The sequence below is a fragment of the Garra rufa genome, chromosome 1, assembly GCF_049309525.1.
Source record: "Garra rufa chromosome 1, GarRuf1.0, whole genome shotgun sequence".
NCBI lineage: Eukaryota > Metazoa > Chordata > Actinopteri > Cypriniformes > Cyprinidae > Garra > Garra rufa.
Window position 1 is genome coordinate 31,805,854 of NC_133361.1, and position 17,060 is coordinate 31,822,913.

The 17,060-nt window shown below is 41.2% G+C and overlaps 1 protein-coding gene across 2 annotated transcripts in view; it reads left to right on the plus strand.

Annotated features, from left to right (window-relative positions):
• Window positions 1-17,060, plus strand: part of sdk1a (sidekick cell adhesion molecule 1a) — a 452,163-nt gene that overhangs the window by 185,693 nt on the left and 249,410 nt on the right. For both annotated transcript variants that reach the window (XM_073838832.1, XM_073838837.1), the window contains exons 2-3: window positions 11,741-11,900; window positions 15,761-15,867. In XM_073838832.1, coding sequence (XP_073694933.1) covers window positions 11,741-11,900; window positions 15,761-15,867 — 267 coding nt within the window. The remainder of the gene's footprint in view (window positions 1-11,740; window positions 11,901-15,760; window positions 15,868-17,060) is intronic.

Genomic DNA, 17,060 nt, shown 5'->3' on the forward strand with positions numbered 1-17,060 from the left:
CTTGAAGACTGGAGTAATGATAATTCAAAATATAAAATAGTTTTCTTTAATTGTAATAATATTTTACAATATTACTGTTTTACTGTATTTTTGATCATATCAATGCAGCCTTGATAAGACATTTTAAACATTAAAACAGAAAACATTCAAAAAATGTTTGATAGGTTTTTGAAATAAAGTAAAATGTGTAGTAGCAGAACTATGTTTTCTGTGGTATTGAGATTGCAATTTGAGACATGGAAGTCCACTAATGTTTGTACAAACCTGTGAAATTTTGGTATTATGACAATCGTAGTTAGAATATTTTTAAAGGAGCCATGAACTGCCTTTGCTTATTATTTTGTACTGTTGTCTGTGGTCTGCTTATAATGTTATCAAGATTTTTATATTAAAACACCACAATTGTTACAAAACGGGTCTGTAGCCTTTCTGTCCATTCACCACCAGGTGTCACACTCCCACTTCATGGACTACTACATTCCCCACAATCCTTCATACCCAGGACTGACACACCCACACACACACCTGCAGTTCATTCACTCACACACACACCTGCACCTCATTTACACACAGCGTATAAAGCCTTTCCTTTCCCCCTCTGTGTTTGCTGATCGTTGTTTAGCTGTACCATTTGCCTTGTTCTGTGTTTTTCTAGTTTCCCCGTGTTTTGATCATTGGACTGTTTCTTCGTATTTGAACCTTGCTGCTTGCCCCTGACTATTCTGCCTGCTTTTCGGATTCCTGTTTGCCGGTGTTGAACTCTGCCTGTCTGACCACGTCTTCAAATAAAGCTTGCATCTGGATCCACCTCTCAGACTCCCTCCGTTACAGAACGATCAGCCACCCCGGATCCAGCAGCTTTATTTGCACTATGAACCCAGTCATCAGCTTCGCCCTCCGGACCCAAGGTAATCGGCCCCTCGAGGACCACATCAAAGATCGCTTATTCCATATTCTGATTTCCCGGACTGCACTCATGGACTTATTTTCACATGGACTAAATGAACCCATACGCACCATGCTCATAGTTAGTGGTCCTCGAGGGTCGCTTATGGAATTTTTGGACTTTGCTTTGTTGCTCACTGGCTCCTCATTCACTGTGGGCACTGTTGAGGAGTCAGTTGAGAGAATTCTTGTCACAGCCAACTGTCACAAGTCCCATGTCATGTCTGCTAGCCCTGAGCCACAGCACAAGATGTCTGCTAGCCCTGTGCCACGGCACAAGATGTCTGCTAGCCCTGAGCCACAGCACAAGATGTCTGCTAGCCCTGAGCCACAGCACAAGATGTCTGCTAGCCCTGAGCCACAGCACAAGATGTCTGCTAGCCCTGAGCCACAGCGCAAGATGTCTGCTAGCACAGAGCCACAGCGCAAGATGGCCTCCTTATCAGAGCCTGCTCACAAGATGGCTGCCGCCACGCCAGCGTCTGCACCCAAGATGGCTGCTGCCACGCCAGCGCCCGCTAACTTCCCAGTTACCAGAACAACGCTCACTCACATCACTTCCAACCATCCCCGCCTGGTATCTAGCATGAGAGATACACCGCTGATGTCTGCACGTGCAGCTGGTCTCCCTAAACACACGTCAGCCAAGCTACAGCCTGCTCACATCTTGTCTGCTGATCCTGAGTCTGCATCTGTTAGGGCTGCCCTTCCAGCTGCTGCTCCCGCAAGGTCAAGTCCCATCTTAGCTACGGTTCCTGAGTCAAGTCTCCTCTTTCCTGCGGTTCCTGAGTTAAGTAAGAGTCAAGCTACAGCTGAACTTCCAGAGCCAAGTCACGCTACAGTTGAACTTTCAGAGCCAAGTCACGCTACAGTGTTACTTCACAAGATGGCTGCCGCTCCTGAACTCATTCACAAAGTGGCAACTACAATTACACTCAGTCAAAACACATCAACACTTCCTGAGTCAAGTCAAGCGACCACACTTCCTGAGTCAAGTCAAGCGACCGCACTTCATGAGTCAAGTCAAGCGACCGCACTTCATGAGTCAAGTCAAGCGACCGCACTTCCTGAACCATGTCAAGTAACTGCACTTCCTGAACCATGTCACGCAGCAGCGCTTTCTGACGCCCGTTTCACACCGCAAGCTTGAGCAGAGCATGAGCTGCACGTCAGCGTAACTACAGCGTTACTGCAGCTGCAGACTCGCAAGAGTATTCACACTGGAAGCGTTTGTAGAGCGTGCATGCAGCTGCTCCAAAGCATTAGTAATCAGCTTTTTTCTATGAAACTGATTACAGGTAAATATGAAATTGATAATGAAACTGCAGGCGCAGCTTCAACCCAATAATTATTGCTGGGATCATAAAGCATATAGGGGAGCGCGGGGCACAAACAAAGCATTTTGGCTCGTTTATATGTCTTGCGTTCTATGAGAACTGTGTGTGGAGTGTTTTTCTGAATGTTTCATCTATTTGCGCACATTATTTTGAACTATACTGTATTAGGTTGCGATTAGGGTCGTAACACGCATGGTTGCGATGTGTTCATTGTCAAACTCAAAAATAGATTTTTTTAATTTTATATATATTTATTACACGGCTCTTTGGAATGCTTGATTCTGATTGGTCAGTTGAGACATTTGCAGGTTCGTTCTTTTCAAATAATCACCGCTCCAAAGTAATAACGCATAGCCGGTACTACTTGTATGTTTAAAATCCCTCCGTGCCAACAAAGATTACCGTTTGGCGCCATCTTGTGACAAACACTGGAAAACCACAATTAACAATGGAAAATTTCGACATTAATCTATTTAAATTGTCTTACTAACGTACATAGTTTGAATGTTAGTCACGTGGTTCTATATCGCTCCGCGGAAGGATAAAAATGTTAATTTAAAACAAATATGCCAATAAAAGATGTCAAATTCATATTCATGTCCAGTTTTTTTTTTCCTTATGTGGCAAGTAGCCGTGTAATAAGCGGGATAATGTACAGGCAGCCTGTAGTTATCGCGAAATAAGCCCCTTCAGTGTGATACAAGACCCTCCGCTTCGCGTCGGGTCCTGATCACACTGTCGGGGCTTATTTCTGCGATAACTACCGGCTGCCTGTACATTATCCCTTACATATATATATATTAGGGCCGGGACTTTAACGCGTTAATTTAGATTAATTAATTACACAAAAATAACGCGTTAAAATTTTTTAACGCATTTTAATCACACTTAGTTTTGCACCGCGGAACGTTTCTCACTGGAGGAGACTCGGCGGACCGATTATACTGGAGCACCAACTAGCGTTCAGACAAGCTGCGTCCGTCCTAAATAGTATTGTATGTCCCAAATCGTAGTATGTTTAAAAAAGTATTCCAAAGATTCCCGGATGGTCTACTACTCAACGATCAATGCACACTCTAATATTGCCCACAACACACTGCGCCGTGAAGGAGGATTCGATTAGAACTACAAACACGCATAAAAAGTGTTAAAAAACTACAAACATGGAGAATATGCGCGACCACCGGACAGGTAGAGAAAAGGGTTTGAGTGATAAATAATCAGTGTGTAACCTGATAAAAAATATTTTTTAAATGTTATCCGCGTTATATTCCATGTGCAGCAACATTTATAATGATAGGTTTGGTCATTAACGTTTAAATGCATAATTATGCAAACACATGAGCAGAGTTCTCGGCATGAAAGACTCGTTAAAGAACGTGCCTCTTAATTTCTCTCTAATACGGTAGGAAATTAAATTAAACGAAATGTAGATAATGTTAACTGTGATGATTGACAGGGCAGTTTAAACAGTGACAGGATTCAGGTAACTAAGCAACAGAGCGTCAGTTAAAGAAGCAGTTATGACGAAGTAGTCCCAAAGCTTGCCTACTATTCTGCTACATACTCAAAAGTATGTACTTTTCTTCACAAAAAGAGTACATACTTATAGGGCATAGTATAAGTAGGCGAATTGGGACGCAGCAAAACAAACCACAGTGAACATGGACAGAAAAGCTGATGGGACCGCTTTGGTTGGCCCTGTGGAAGGGAAATTTTGTTATAAAAAACGAATGGATGGAAGCGTCGATAAGAGCATGGTTGTGTGCAAGCTATGCAACAAGGAATTCGCATCTCACTGTAGCACATCGAGCCTATTGCTACACTTAATGGCAATATTGCACTGGTCTGTTGGACTTGGTTGAACAAAAATAAACAATATTTTGTTGCTTAAGCTTATGTATTCAGTCATTATTCAATGGTATACTAAAAATCCATATAAAAAAATACTTCTCACTGTTCTCAGGTCAAATATTTATATGCGATTAAAATGTGATTAATTTCGATTAATTAATTACAAAGCCTCTAATTAATTAGATTAAATTTTTTAATCGAGTCCCGGCCCTAATATATATATATATATATATATATATATATATATATATATATACATATATATATATATATAAATATAAATGCCATTATTTTATTTGAGAAAGTTAATAATTTTATTTTATTGACCAAATATTTAAGTTTGTCGTGTATATTTTTTTTCATTCGATCAGATAACATTTTAAGCTGTCATTTGGTGATGTTACAACGTGCTCCTCAAGTGTTACATTGTATCCCACCAGTTTGGCATGTTGTCACACTTCACTTCCCTTCTTTTGAGGTAAATAACAAAAAATACGTATACACTGTAATTATGAAACAAAGCGACATATTTGTACTAGACAAACATCATTTACACAAACTGAGAAATGCAAGAAGTGTTACGTTGTGCTCCCCTAATCATAAAGCTGCACATGAATGAGGTAAAATATGGGTAGCGCTAGAGCCTACATATGTGTATTTTTTTTTTTTTTTTTTACATTTTTAATTTATTATTATTATTATTATTATTATTATTATATTTTATTATTGTATTTTACCTTTATTTATATAGTGCTTTATACAATCCAAGACTCAATCAAAGCAGCTTTTTTCTCGATGCAAAAAAAAAAAAAATCTGCCGTAAAACATTTAGTAATTTTCTGGCTTTTTTTTTTTTTTAATACACCATGCTTACACCCAAACTGAATAATTAAAACACATTTATATCTTCTGTAGCCTAGGCCTATATATTTTGGATTTTTTTTTTTTGATTACGATTCTTGTTAAACTCTCTAGACATGCGTATTATATGTGCATTTTAAGCTTGTTCCATGCATTTTATAAAACTTTTGTGTGAAATCATATTTATTTTGACCATCAAAAGTGTACTGTCCCTTTATTTGAGCGTGACGCTCCTGCTTGACGCTCACGCGCTGCTCCTGCTGCCGGTGTGAATGCACTCATTTGTTAACTTGGGCGCCGAAAAAAATACGTGCTGCTCACGCTCTGCTCACGCTTGCGGTGTGAAACGGGCCTGAGTCAGGTCAAGCAGCGCTTTCTGAGTCAGGTCAAGCAGCGCTTCCTGCATCAAGCCAAGACACGACCTCACGTCCTGAGTCCAGCCAAGACACGACCTCACGTCCTGAACCAAGTCAAGACACGACCTCACGTCCTGAACCAAGTCAAGACACGACCTCACGTCCTGAACCAAGTCAAGACACGACCTCACTTCCTGAGCCAAGTCAAGACACAACTTCACTTCCTGAACCAAGTCAAGCAGCAGCACTTTCTGAGTCAAGTCAGGACCCGACCTCACATCCTAAGTCTGGCCAAGACACAGCTGTTGTTCCTGCTCAGTCAAGTCAGGTCACAGCTGTCGTTCCTGCTCAGTCAAGTCAAATCACAGCTGTTCCAGCCGCGACACGTCAAGTCACTGTCGTTCCCTCCAGGTCAAGCGAGGTCTCGTCTGAGCTTCCAGAGTCTCCGCTGGTTCCGCCCAGCCTTCCAGAGTCTCCGCTGGTTCCGCCCAACCTTCCAGAGTCTCCGCTGGTTCCGCCCAGCCTTCCAGAGTCTCCGCTGGTTCCGCCCAACCTTCCAGAGTCTCCGCTGGTTCCGCCCAGCCTTCCAGAGTCTCCGCTGGTTCCGCCCAGCCTTCCAGAGTCTCCGCTGGTTCCGCCCAACCTTCCAGAGTCTCCGCTGGTTCCGCCCAACCTTCCAGAGTCTCCGCTGGTTCCGCCCAGCCTTCCAGAGTCTCCGCTGGTTCCGCCCAACCTTCCAGAGTCTCCGCTGGTTCCGCCCAACCTTCCAGAGTCTCCGCTGGTTCCGCCCAACCTTCCAGAGTCTCCGCTGGTTCCGCCCAGCCTTCCAGAGTCTCCGCTGGTTCCGCCCAGCCTTCCAGAGTCTCCGCTGGTTCCGCCCAGCCTTCCAGAGTCTCCGCTGGTTCCGCCCAACCTTCCAGAGTCTCCGCTGGTTCCGCCCAGCCTTCCAGAGTCTCCGCTGGTTCCGCCCAGCCTTCCAGAGTCTCCGCTGGTTCCGCCCATGGAGACGGTGTTCCCCTATGAACTCTCTGCTTCTCTCCTTGTTCTGTCTGCTTCCTCTATCCCTGCTCTACCCAGGTCCCAGTCCATGACACGGCTTCCTGTTCCACCCTGGTGGGCTCCTGCGCCTCCTGTTCCTTCCTGGAGGGCTCCTGCGCCTCCCGTTCCGCCCTGGAGGGCTCCTACGCCTCCCTGGCAGACTTCTGCTCCGCCCTGGCGGTCTCCTGCTCCGTCTGCGCCGCCCTGGCAGGCCAGTGGTCCATCTACACCGCCCTGGCGGGCTTCTGCTCCGTCTGCGCCGCACTGGTGACCTCCTGGTCTGTCTACGCCGCCCTGGCGGGCTTTTGCTCCGTCTGCTCCGCCCTGGTGGGCTCCTGGTCCGTCTACACCTCCCTGGCAGACTTCTACTCCATCTGCTCCGCCCTGGTGGGCTTCTACTCCATCTGCTCCGCCCTGGTGGGCCCCTGATATGTCTGCACCACCTTGGAGGGCTTCTGTTTTGCTCTCAGATTTTCCGGTCCCGCCTCAGTCCATAGTTGCTTCACCCCCACATGGACCTGTACCTCCATCCCTCCCCCTGTTCCGCCTCCGCTCCACCACCCTTCGATATCATTATGTGGTTGGAGCATCTGGAAGCCGCTCTTTGGGGGGGGGGGGAGCTCTGTTACAAAACGGGTCTGTAGCCTTTCTGTCCATTCACCACCAGGTGTCACACTCCCACTTCATGGACTACTACATTCCCCACAATCCTTCATACCCAGGACTGACACACCCACACACACACCTGCAGTTCATTCACTCACACACACACCTGCACCTCATTTACACACAGCGTATAAAGCCTTTCCTTTCCCCCTCTGTGTTTGCTGATCGTTGTTTAGCTGTACCCTTTGCCTTGTTCTGTGTTTTTCTAGTTTCCCCGTGTTTTGATCATTGGACTGTTTCTTCGTATTTGAACCTTGCTGCTTGCTCCTGACTATTCTGCCTGCTTTTCGGATTACTCTCTGGATTATCTTGTTTATTCCTGTTTGCCGGTGTTGAACTCTGCCTGTCTGACCACGTCTTCAAATAAAGCTTGCATCTGGATCCACCTCTCAGACTCCCTCCGTTACAACAATTTTGAAGTAATAGCCTATTTTCTATCCTGTTTTGAACCCCCTCATCCGAACCCTCTGTTTGAATAGTGTGGTGGATTGTAGACTTGAAAGTAAACACCAACTGATTGGCTAATAACTGTGTTTGACAGCCTACATCCATCAGAAATGGACACTGCTGCATTTTGGTTTAAAAAAAAAAACGCATAAATGCTCGTATCAAACGATCTGTAATAACACAATAGTGACCACATAACAGTTGTGTGGTGCAACATTATTGTCGGATTCAATATAGTCAGCACAACATTGTCTTTTAGTTTCAGTCTTTCTGCAAATCCTGCATCGAATTGTGCCTTGTTTGTCAACAATTCCACGGTAAAACGAAGTGAACAAAGGACCAAGTTCTTGCTGATGTGGTCTGTCTTGTTTTTTCTTGATGTCCGCCAAAAGAACTAAAAAATACTTTGTCATTTTTAAACTGCAAAGGGTCTACTTTTATTTTTGTACAGTCATAATAACAAAAAACAATGTGTTTTTGTAAAATAAATAAAATAAACACGGTGTGCTCTCCGCCATCTCGGTCTCCGTCATCTCTCTTCACAGACACGTAAAAACTGAATCAACCTGAATCTCTCCGAATATGTGCCTCACAGACATGAGAAATATATGTATAGAAAGCTTGAAATGTCTACTTTTAAAAGAAAAAAGTCACATCCAAGACAAAAATTCTCTGATAAAGTAATCCGTATGATACCAATGCGAGCTCCAGTTTTTCCCATCTAAACTCATCTCTAATGCTCATTGGCACATTCTACAACCTTCAATATAAGCTGATTTTATTGATAAAGTGAAACTTACAGGATGTTTTTTTTAGTGTAATGACCTTATATGTCCACAGATCAAGGGAATTTTGATTTCTCAGTTCTTGATCCCTTTAAATCATTTTTGCAGGCAGTGTAATTCCCATTAGTTGTCTTGTTGCAGTGTGTAGGAAACTTAGAGTATGTCTGCATAGAACATCTAGCTCTTTTTATTTAAAAGAGCAATCAAAATCCCGCTTTTTGTAAAATGTCCCTCTCAAAATCTGAAGTAGACTGATCTCAAATTAAAAATGCATTTCTACCCTCATCTTCCCAGCATCAAAAAAGAATAAGAAACACAATGAGTGAGAGCCAAATTCAAGCTGTCAGAGAAGAGCGTCTAGCTAAGTAGGTGAAACACATTCGATGAAAAATGGATGAATACTAACGGCTGGAAACTTTCTAACAAGGTGCTCCTAACCCCAGTGAGGACGATTAAACTTGGGCGCACGGTTTCCTCGCTACTCTTATTGCTTTTTGATATTTACAGCCAACCATAAGGCTACTAACATTTTACAGGTTTTATGTCGGTGCTGGAGGAATGAAATAAGAGGCGTGTCAAATCTGGCACGTCCTTCGATGTTTGCAGCGAATGAAAGGATACAACAACACAAGCAGGCTTCTGTTTTTGAACTCTTGAAGCGAGTCTGGTGTCCACGCGTGTCGCATGGCAAATGCTGAGGCAAATATGTCTGAGGGGTTCAGTGTTTCCTAACACTTGGTTAAATGCCATGTGGGGAGCTTTGCACTCTTTAGATTTAAGAGATTTAAATGCCTTAGAGGTGAGCAGGTGTCTGCTTGTGGACATGACTTCCCTCTGAGATGTGGAACGGGAGAGACAGAGAGGAGGGAAGAGGAGGATGAACGTCAGTTTGACTGAACATTTCATTGCTGGTGCAGTCAGAGATTAATCTTAGAATGATTATCTGTGATTAGCATTGAGTGTTTGCGTTAATTACTACAGCTCTTGATTGCTGCAAACCCTCAAGCTTAAGAAAACATTTTTGTGATGTATTACTGAGTTGAATTTGACTGTTTTGCAAGGAAAGGAGGCCAGTTATGACGCGTCTGCCTTTTTTATGTAGACCTGCAGTGATATTGAGCGTTTACACTGTTTATCATTTTATTCCTTTTGCCACAACAACAACCAAAAGCTAGAGTAGCATTTTCGGGTTTACTCAACTATGGAAGTCGACATAGTTAAGGTAGCATCTTGTTGTAGTTTCCGGATTTTGTGTTCCCATTTTCCCCAATATCAAAAGGAAAAATCCACATTAGCATTTCTATGACTTTGAAAAAGAGGAGAAAATATATCCAGAGATCCTTCAGAAATCAGTCAAATATTCTGATTTGCTGCTCAAAAACCTTTATTATTATTATTATTATGTTGAAAACAGTTGAGTAGAATTTTTTCCAGGTTTTTTTGATGAATAGAAATTTAGAGGAACAGAATTTATTTGAAATTATACATGTCTTTATCATCACTTTTGATCAATTTAAAGCATCCCTGCTAAATAAAAGAATTAATTTCTATAATTTCTTAGCAAAAAAAATATAGATGTATGTTATATTGACTCCAAGGTTTTGTAATGTTACAAACGCTTTTTATTTGAGATAAATGCTGATCTTTCTATTCATCACAGAATCCTGAAAACCGTTTGAAATATTGATAATAATAATAATAATAATTAATGTTAGCATATTAGAATGATATCTGAAGGACTGGAGTAATGATGCTGAAAATTTAGCTTTGATCACAAGAATAAATTACATTTTAAAACATTCAAATAGAAAGCAGTTAATTTAAACAGTAAAAATGTTTTAAAATGTTACTGTTTTGCTGTAATGGGCTCTTGAAACAGTCTCAGATTGTTCTAAACTTTGCTAGTAGAGAGATTCTGAAGCTGAACCTTGTGGAAGTTGAATTGAATACCCATGAGCTAAAGGATCTCAACTCCCCGGAGATTCAAGAAGGAGCTCCAGTTCTGCCCATAAATTTTTATCGTAGCACCCAAATCTACTTCCATGTATGCTCCTTGCATTTTGTGTCCTCCATTCTGGAGAGACGACTACGGTAAACCCATAAAACGGCCATAAAGCAATGCCCATCTTTCCTCGCCCACACCGGTCACTCTCAGATATTCCTCAAACGCTCTGACCTCAAGGACACTATGTCTCTCTCAGCTGTCACCAGGAGTCTCACTGGCCCTTGGACTCCATTTCCTTCTTTCAGTCCTTTCATTCCATTTTTACAGGCCTCATTGATATGCTCCACAGCAGCTCTGCTGCATCTGTCTACATTCTCCACCATGTGCTCTACAGCAGGTTTGTGACCCCCTGACATTTCGCCCGTTTAACTGAAACAGCAATTCAGGAGCCTGTGCATGAGTTTAACGTGTGTGGTTGTAGATCTATAAATGCAACCGAGTCAATTTAAAGAACTTGCAATTGGATGTTTTTCTTGAACAAATTCATTTCTATTAACTGCAACATCCAGTATAAAAATCTGCAGAAGCCAAGGTTAAAAAAAGCCTCAGCATTGCAAAACATCGCTTTCTTAATCAGTATCTGTAGCTTGTTTACCAGTAAAAACTGGATGCATTTACTGCTATAACATACAGTAATAACATATCTTATATTAAGTTTATGTTTCTTAGTACATTGACAAACAGTTTATATTTGTTGTGTTCAATAATCTAACTGCTGTATGCCTAAAATTAGAAAGCATTTTGCAGTGGGGTAAGAAAAATACACTTAATTCAAAATGCATCCAATAAAACAAGCATTACGCTTCTCAAGTAAATCTTCCTGATGTTTAGATTATGCCTTTGTCTTGTTTTCCAGTAAAAAAATGATTCATAAAATGCAGCGAGTGGATATCGGCTGAGACACGCTTCTCTCGCTTACATATTTCAGATGGTTTATACACTGTTTAAAAGAGCCATTGCTCAATTGAAAGAGCCACAATTGATTTGTCTGAGCTTTAGGGGAAACACGACGACGATGCTGACAGAAGTCAGATTCACTGCACCCAGGTGTCCTGGCTCTAAGTCGTCCTTTTTTTCAAATCAAAGCTCGGAGCCTTGCTCTTGTGAAGTGTGGCGAAATCCGCAGATGGAGGATTTAAAAGGTTTGCCGCTGACTGTCTTTGGTTCTCCGGCGCTGTGAGGTGTCATGAAAGATTTCTCTGCCTTTGTAGAAACATGTTGCGATAACCTTTGCGTGATTGCCTCTGTTTGTTTGCTCACTTTGAGGAACGGGCATAAATAGGCGTCTCTATCATTGTGGATTTCCGTGAAGTTTATGCCGCTGGTGGATGTAAATTGAGGAATCCTGCATATTGACTTCATCTTTGATGGTACACGCCGGGTCAGGGTAGCGTTACAGCGAACTGCTACCTTTTCTAACTGTGTCTCTTTCATGTCTGCCTGCAGGTGATGTGGCCCCCTACTTCAAAACGGAGCCGGGACCTCCAGAGATCCACCTAGAAGGGAACCGTCTGGTCATGACCTGCCTGGCGGAGGGCAGCTGGCCTCTGGAGTTCAAATGGATGCTCAACAACACAGAAATCACAGCCTTCTCCCCTGAGTACAAGTGAGTGCCAGCTTTCATCTTAAAGCTTTCTGGAGATGAAGTCCAGCTCAGAACTATCTCAAGGTTACAACGATAGAGAACAGCAGAGGCTCACAGTTAATATGAGAGACAAAAAGTCTAATATTAATCCCGCCTGCAGCTTTTCTTTTGTACAAGCTGCACATTTATTCACTGTCTGTGGCAGGTATATTAAATTTGTTCAAAACATGACCGTTAACCCTTAGAATAATATTCTTATTCTGCTGTTGTCTTTTATTGACCCACTTGAGGAACCTTTCTCATTACTTAAATAATGTGTAGATTTTAATGAAAGCTTTTTTATTTAAAAAAAGTGTTAAACGTTTCAAATGTTTCCATTGGGAAAGCAATCTTCAAAACAATTAAAGCTCTATAGATTACCACAGAAAAACATTTTTCTACATTTCATAGAATCTAAAAGTGCTTAAAAGAACGTTACCTTTCAAAATATGAAGCTTGTGTTTTTGTTAAAGCACTTACTTTTATTCTTCTGTTCAAAGGTTTTTCTTCAACTCTTATTTTTCTTAAAACTAAGTGATTTAGAGTTTTTTTCTGTCAAATGAAGGCCACATAAATAAAAGCAAACAGAGAAACTTTAAACATGCGTTCATTTATTTTTGATACCACTGAATTTTAAATGCCTGTTATAAATGTTATTGTTTAACCTTTGGCTCAGATGTAATATTAAAATACAAAAATAGCTAATTTAATTGTGAAGATTGTGAAGTCATTAAAGTCAATGTAAAAAGCAAAGTCAAGGTAACTCTAACTTGTAAATGGAATATTTTACACTGTGATGAAACACAGTGAAACATATATTTTATTCACTATTGTGACACACTATATTGCCAAAAGTATTGGGACACCCTGTTCTAATGAACAGGTTTGACTACTGTAGTAATTTCCATGGTTATAAATCCTGATGTTTACGCATATAATGATATTCTAGGAGATTGTATTCTTCTAATTTGATAGCAACAGCTTTGACAGGAACCTTTTCTATTCTAACATGACAATGCATCTGTGTATAAGACAAGGTTCAAAAAGAAATGATCGATTCAGTCAGTGTGGAAGAACTTGACTGGTCTGCGGAAAGCCAAGTCCTAATCCCAGCTAAACATCTCTGGAGTGACTTTAAATGCAGACTTTGAGCCAAAAACTCAACACAAACACCAATGACTTGTAACTATGGGTACAGTCTTTTTTAACACTTCCAAAACAGTTGCAAGAGAGATGGAAATACAATTTATAAATACATGAATTGTTTCCATCTTTGTTGCCACAGTTTTGGAAGTGCCTTTTTCTGTTCTAAAGAAGGGGGTGTCCCAATACTTTTGTCCATACAGTGTATGTACAGGTCATTGGTGTTTGGTGATGAGTTTTTGGCTCAAGGTCTGCATTTAAAGTCACACCAGAGGTGTTCAGCTTGGATTATGACTTGGCTTTATGCAGACCATTCAAGTTCTTCCACACTGACTGAATCAATAATTTCTTTTTGAACCTTGCCTTATACACAGAGGCATTGTCATGTTAGAATTGAAGAGGGTCCTGTCAAAACTGTTGCTGTGAAATTAGAAGCACACAATCCCCTAGAATATCATTATATGCTTAAACATAAAGATTTGTACTCATGGAAATTACTAAATTAATCAAACTTGTTCATTAGAAGGTGGTGTCCCAATACTTCTGGCAATATTGTGTATATCCAAGGGAAATATCTTATCAAACTAAAAAGTCTAGGACAGGATTTTGTCCATTAGGAATTTACTGGATTGTAGAAGGTGTTTTTGTTGCTAATTGCTGTGATCGTTTAAAGAATTAAAATGTCCTGATAATTTACTCCCCATGTCATCCAAGATCTTCATGTCTTTCTTTCTTCAGTCGAAAAGAAATTAAGGTTTTTGAGAAAAACATTCCAGGATTTTTCTCCATAAAGATCCAGTAGGTTGAAGGTCCAAATTGCAGTTTCAATGCAACTTCAAAGGGCTCTACACGATCCCAGACGTGCAATAAGGGTCTTATCTAGTGAAATGATCAGTCATTTTCTAAAAAAAAAATACAAATTGATATACTTTTTCACCACAAATGCTCATTTGCACTAGCTCTGTGATGTGCATCTATGACTTCACGCATTGTGTAATCACGTTGGAAAGGTCATATGTGGTTAGTTCTTCATCTGTCTACTTCAGTTCAAAAGGTAGGGTAGGGAAGGTGAAAAACTCAGTCTTATTTTCTCCTCCAACTTCAAAATCGCCGAACATGGTTGTTTTACCTTTTTTGTAAAGGGCATTTGAATTTTTTTGCACGTTCACTTTGTAAACACTGGGTCAGTGCTTCTGTCTACGCCACGCGTGATCTTTCCAACGTGATTGCGTAATGTGTGAAGTTGTGGACGCAGAGCTAGTGCAAGATGAGCATCTATGGTTAAAAACTATATCAGTTTCTTTTCGACTAAAGAAAGAAAAACATGAATATCTTGGATGACATGGGGTTGAGGGGTTGAATTTTAATTGTGGAGTTGTCTGAATTGTCTTATTAGCAGTGGGACTATTATTCTAGCTGTATGAATGTTTAAATGATTCTTCTTTAAATACGCTCTCATGTTAAGTCTGTTAAAGCAGTCATTTAATGTTTATTTTAATGCAATGCCTCCCCACATAGACTTCCATTGTAATCGGATTACTGTCGACAGTTTTTGTTTGCTTCTACAAACCGAGAGGCGAGTCGTCATTATTTTCTGTGACAGATGCTGTCGACGGAGCTTAACTTGTATTGAACCTGGAACGTGCCTTTAATCAAGAATGAAATTACTAGAAGTGAATTCAAATAATTTTTAATTAAGTTTTTTCCTTTCTAGAGAGAGAGAGAGATTCCTCTAGTTTATGCAGTAGTACATTTAATCAACGATATAATTTCCTAGTTGAGGTGTCTCCATGCCTTATGTTTAATTTCTCAGTAATGATAGCCTCTTAGCCTGACCTTTTTTAATCAGCGTACAGCCTCTGTAGCACTCAGCATTTCCTCAGACGTGCGGAGTGTTAAAGCTGCTGAAGAATTGGCCCTACGGGTTCCTTCTGTCTTAATAGAAGAGTCTGCAGCGCTGCCCGGCTCTCTTCAGAGACGAATAATGCTTTCATTCGTTACCTGAAGTGCACTGCCGACACCTGATTCACAGTTAATGTCAAATTTTACATTAGATGTTTTGATTTATCTTCCATTTAGGAGTCGTATACATGCTAAAGTAGGTGTTTCACATCTTCACGCCTTCCCGTGTCAAGTGTTTCCACATTTTGTCCATCTATAGAACTGGTTTGCTCTAATTGGTATTGCTTTTCTCATTATCTTTCATCACCTAAACAGCACGCTCAGAGCAGCCAGCGGTATTGCTATTGAGTTCCTGTGATGGAAGAAAACCACCACTGAGATGCGCAAACTCACCCGATGGCATTTTCAGAGACGTAAACAGATTCGGCTAAGTAGTGAGCAACAGCGCATTAGTCATGTATTCAGCGTATTCGGAAATGCCAACAGATTTTAATGCCCCAGTGTTCGCCACCTCTGCTTTTGGTCGAAATGGCCTTTTGGCTGAAATCTGATATTCGTCATCATAGCTGGCCATGGAGAGGAGTTCCTGTGTGCCGTTTCGTTCACGCTAATGTGCGAGCTGGCGAAAAAAAGTATAGTCGTGACTGCGAAGGTGAACCTTTTAAACCCAACCTCTCTAAATGAGTCGAAAATCCTTGAATTTGTTAGCAAATAGCAGGGAGCTGTTGTTTTTCTTGCTTTTTATTTATCATTCTGGGATGTGAATTAAAGTTGTTGATTCTCTGTCTCTCTCTTAGGTACACCATCTCCTCTCTCCAGCGCTCCAATATGGGTGTTTATCAGTGTGTGGTGAGAAACAGGATGGGCGCTCTGCTTCAGAGGAGAGCAGAGATACAAGTGGCATGTGAGTTGATGTAGTATATCAGATCAGAGCTTTGAATTTTCTTTTGTTTTTGTTCTATGATATTGTATGACTTTAGACAGCTTATATATAAAATATGTGCACACGCATACTACGATTCAAAAGTTTGGGGTTTGTATTACTACACTTTAAAATGACCGTCTACATACAGTCAAGCCCAAAATTATTCATACCCCTGGTCAAATAAAATTCTGACTTAAAGTTACTTTTATTTAACAAGGCAAGGAAATGACACAGGCTTCTCCCAAAAGATAATAAGATGATGTACAAGAGGCATCATTGTGAAAAAAAAATTCTCAGCTTTTATTTATATTTAAACAAAAAGTAGCATGTCCAAAATTATTCATACCCTTTGCAAACTGTCACAGTCTATGGGAAAATCCAAAGTTCTATACCATTCCAAATAGTCCAAGCTGTTCTAAAGCATCTTAATTACCCTGATTCATTGGGAACAGCTGTTTTAATCAACTCAACAGGTGAAAAACAGAAGCTCTCTGCTGTTGGTTTGTGGACAGTCATGGCTAAGACAAAGGAGCTCACTGAGGACCCGCGGCTGCGCAATGTGGCTGCTCACAAGTCAGGAAAGAGCTATAAGACCATATCTAAATGTTTTGAAGTTCCAGTGGCTACAGTGCAAAGTATTATTAAAAAATACAAGACGTTCCGCACTGTGAAAAATTTCAGAGGACGTGGTCGGAAGCCAAAAGTGACACCTGTGCTGGCCAGGGAGATAGTGAGAGAGGTACAAAAGAATCCAAGGATCACCACTAAGGCCATCCTGATGAATCTGGGCTCTGCTGGTGGAAACATCTCAAGGCAGACAGTCCAACGGACACTGCACACCGCTGGGTTCCACGGACGCAGACCAAGGAGGGCACCACTTCTCCAGATAAGGCACACAAAAGCCTGCTTGCCTTTGAAAATGCTCATCTGGACAAAGAAGAAGACTTCTGGTCTTCTGTTTAATGGTCAGATGAAACAAAAATTTAATTGTTTGGCCACAATGATGTAGCCTTAATTTGGCGTAAAAAAGGAGAAGACTTCAACTCTAAGAACACCATCCCTACTGTCAAACATGGTGGTGGGAACCTAGTGTTTTGGGGGTGTTTTTAAGCCGGTGGACCAGGGAACCTAATCACAGTAAACAGCACCATGAAAAAGGAGCAATACATCAA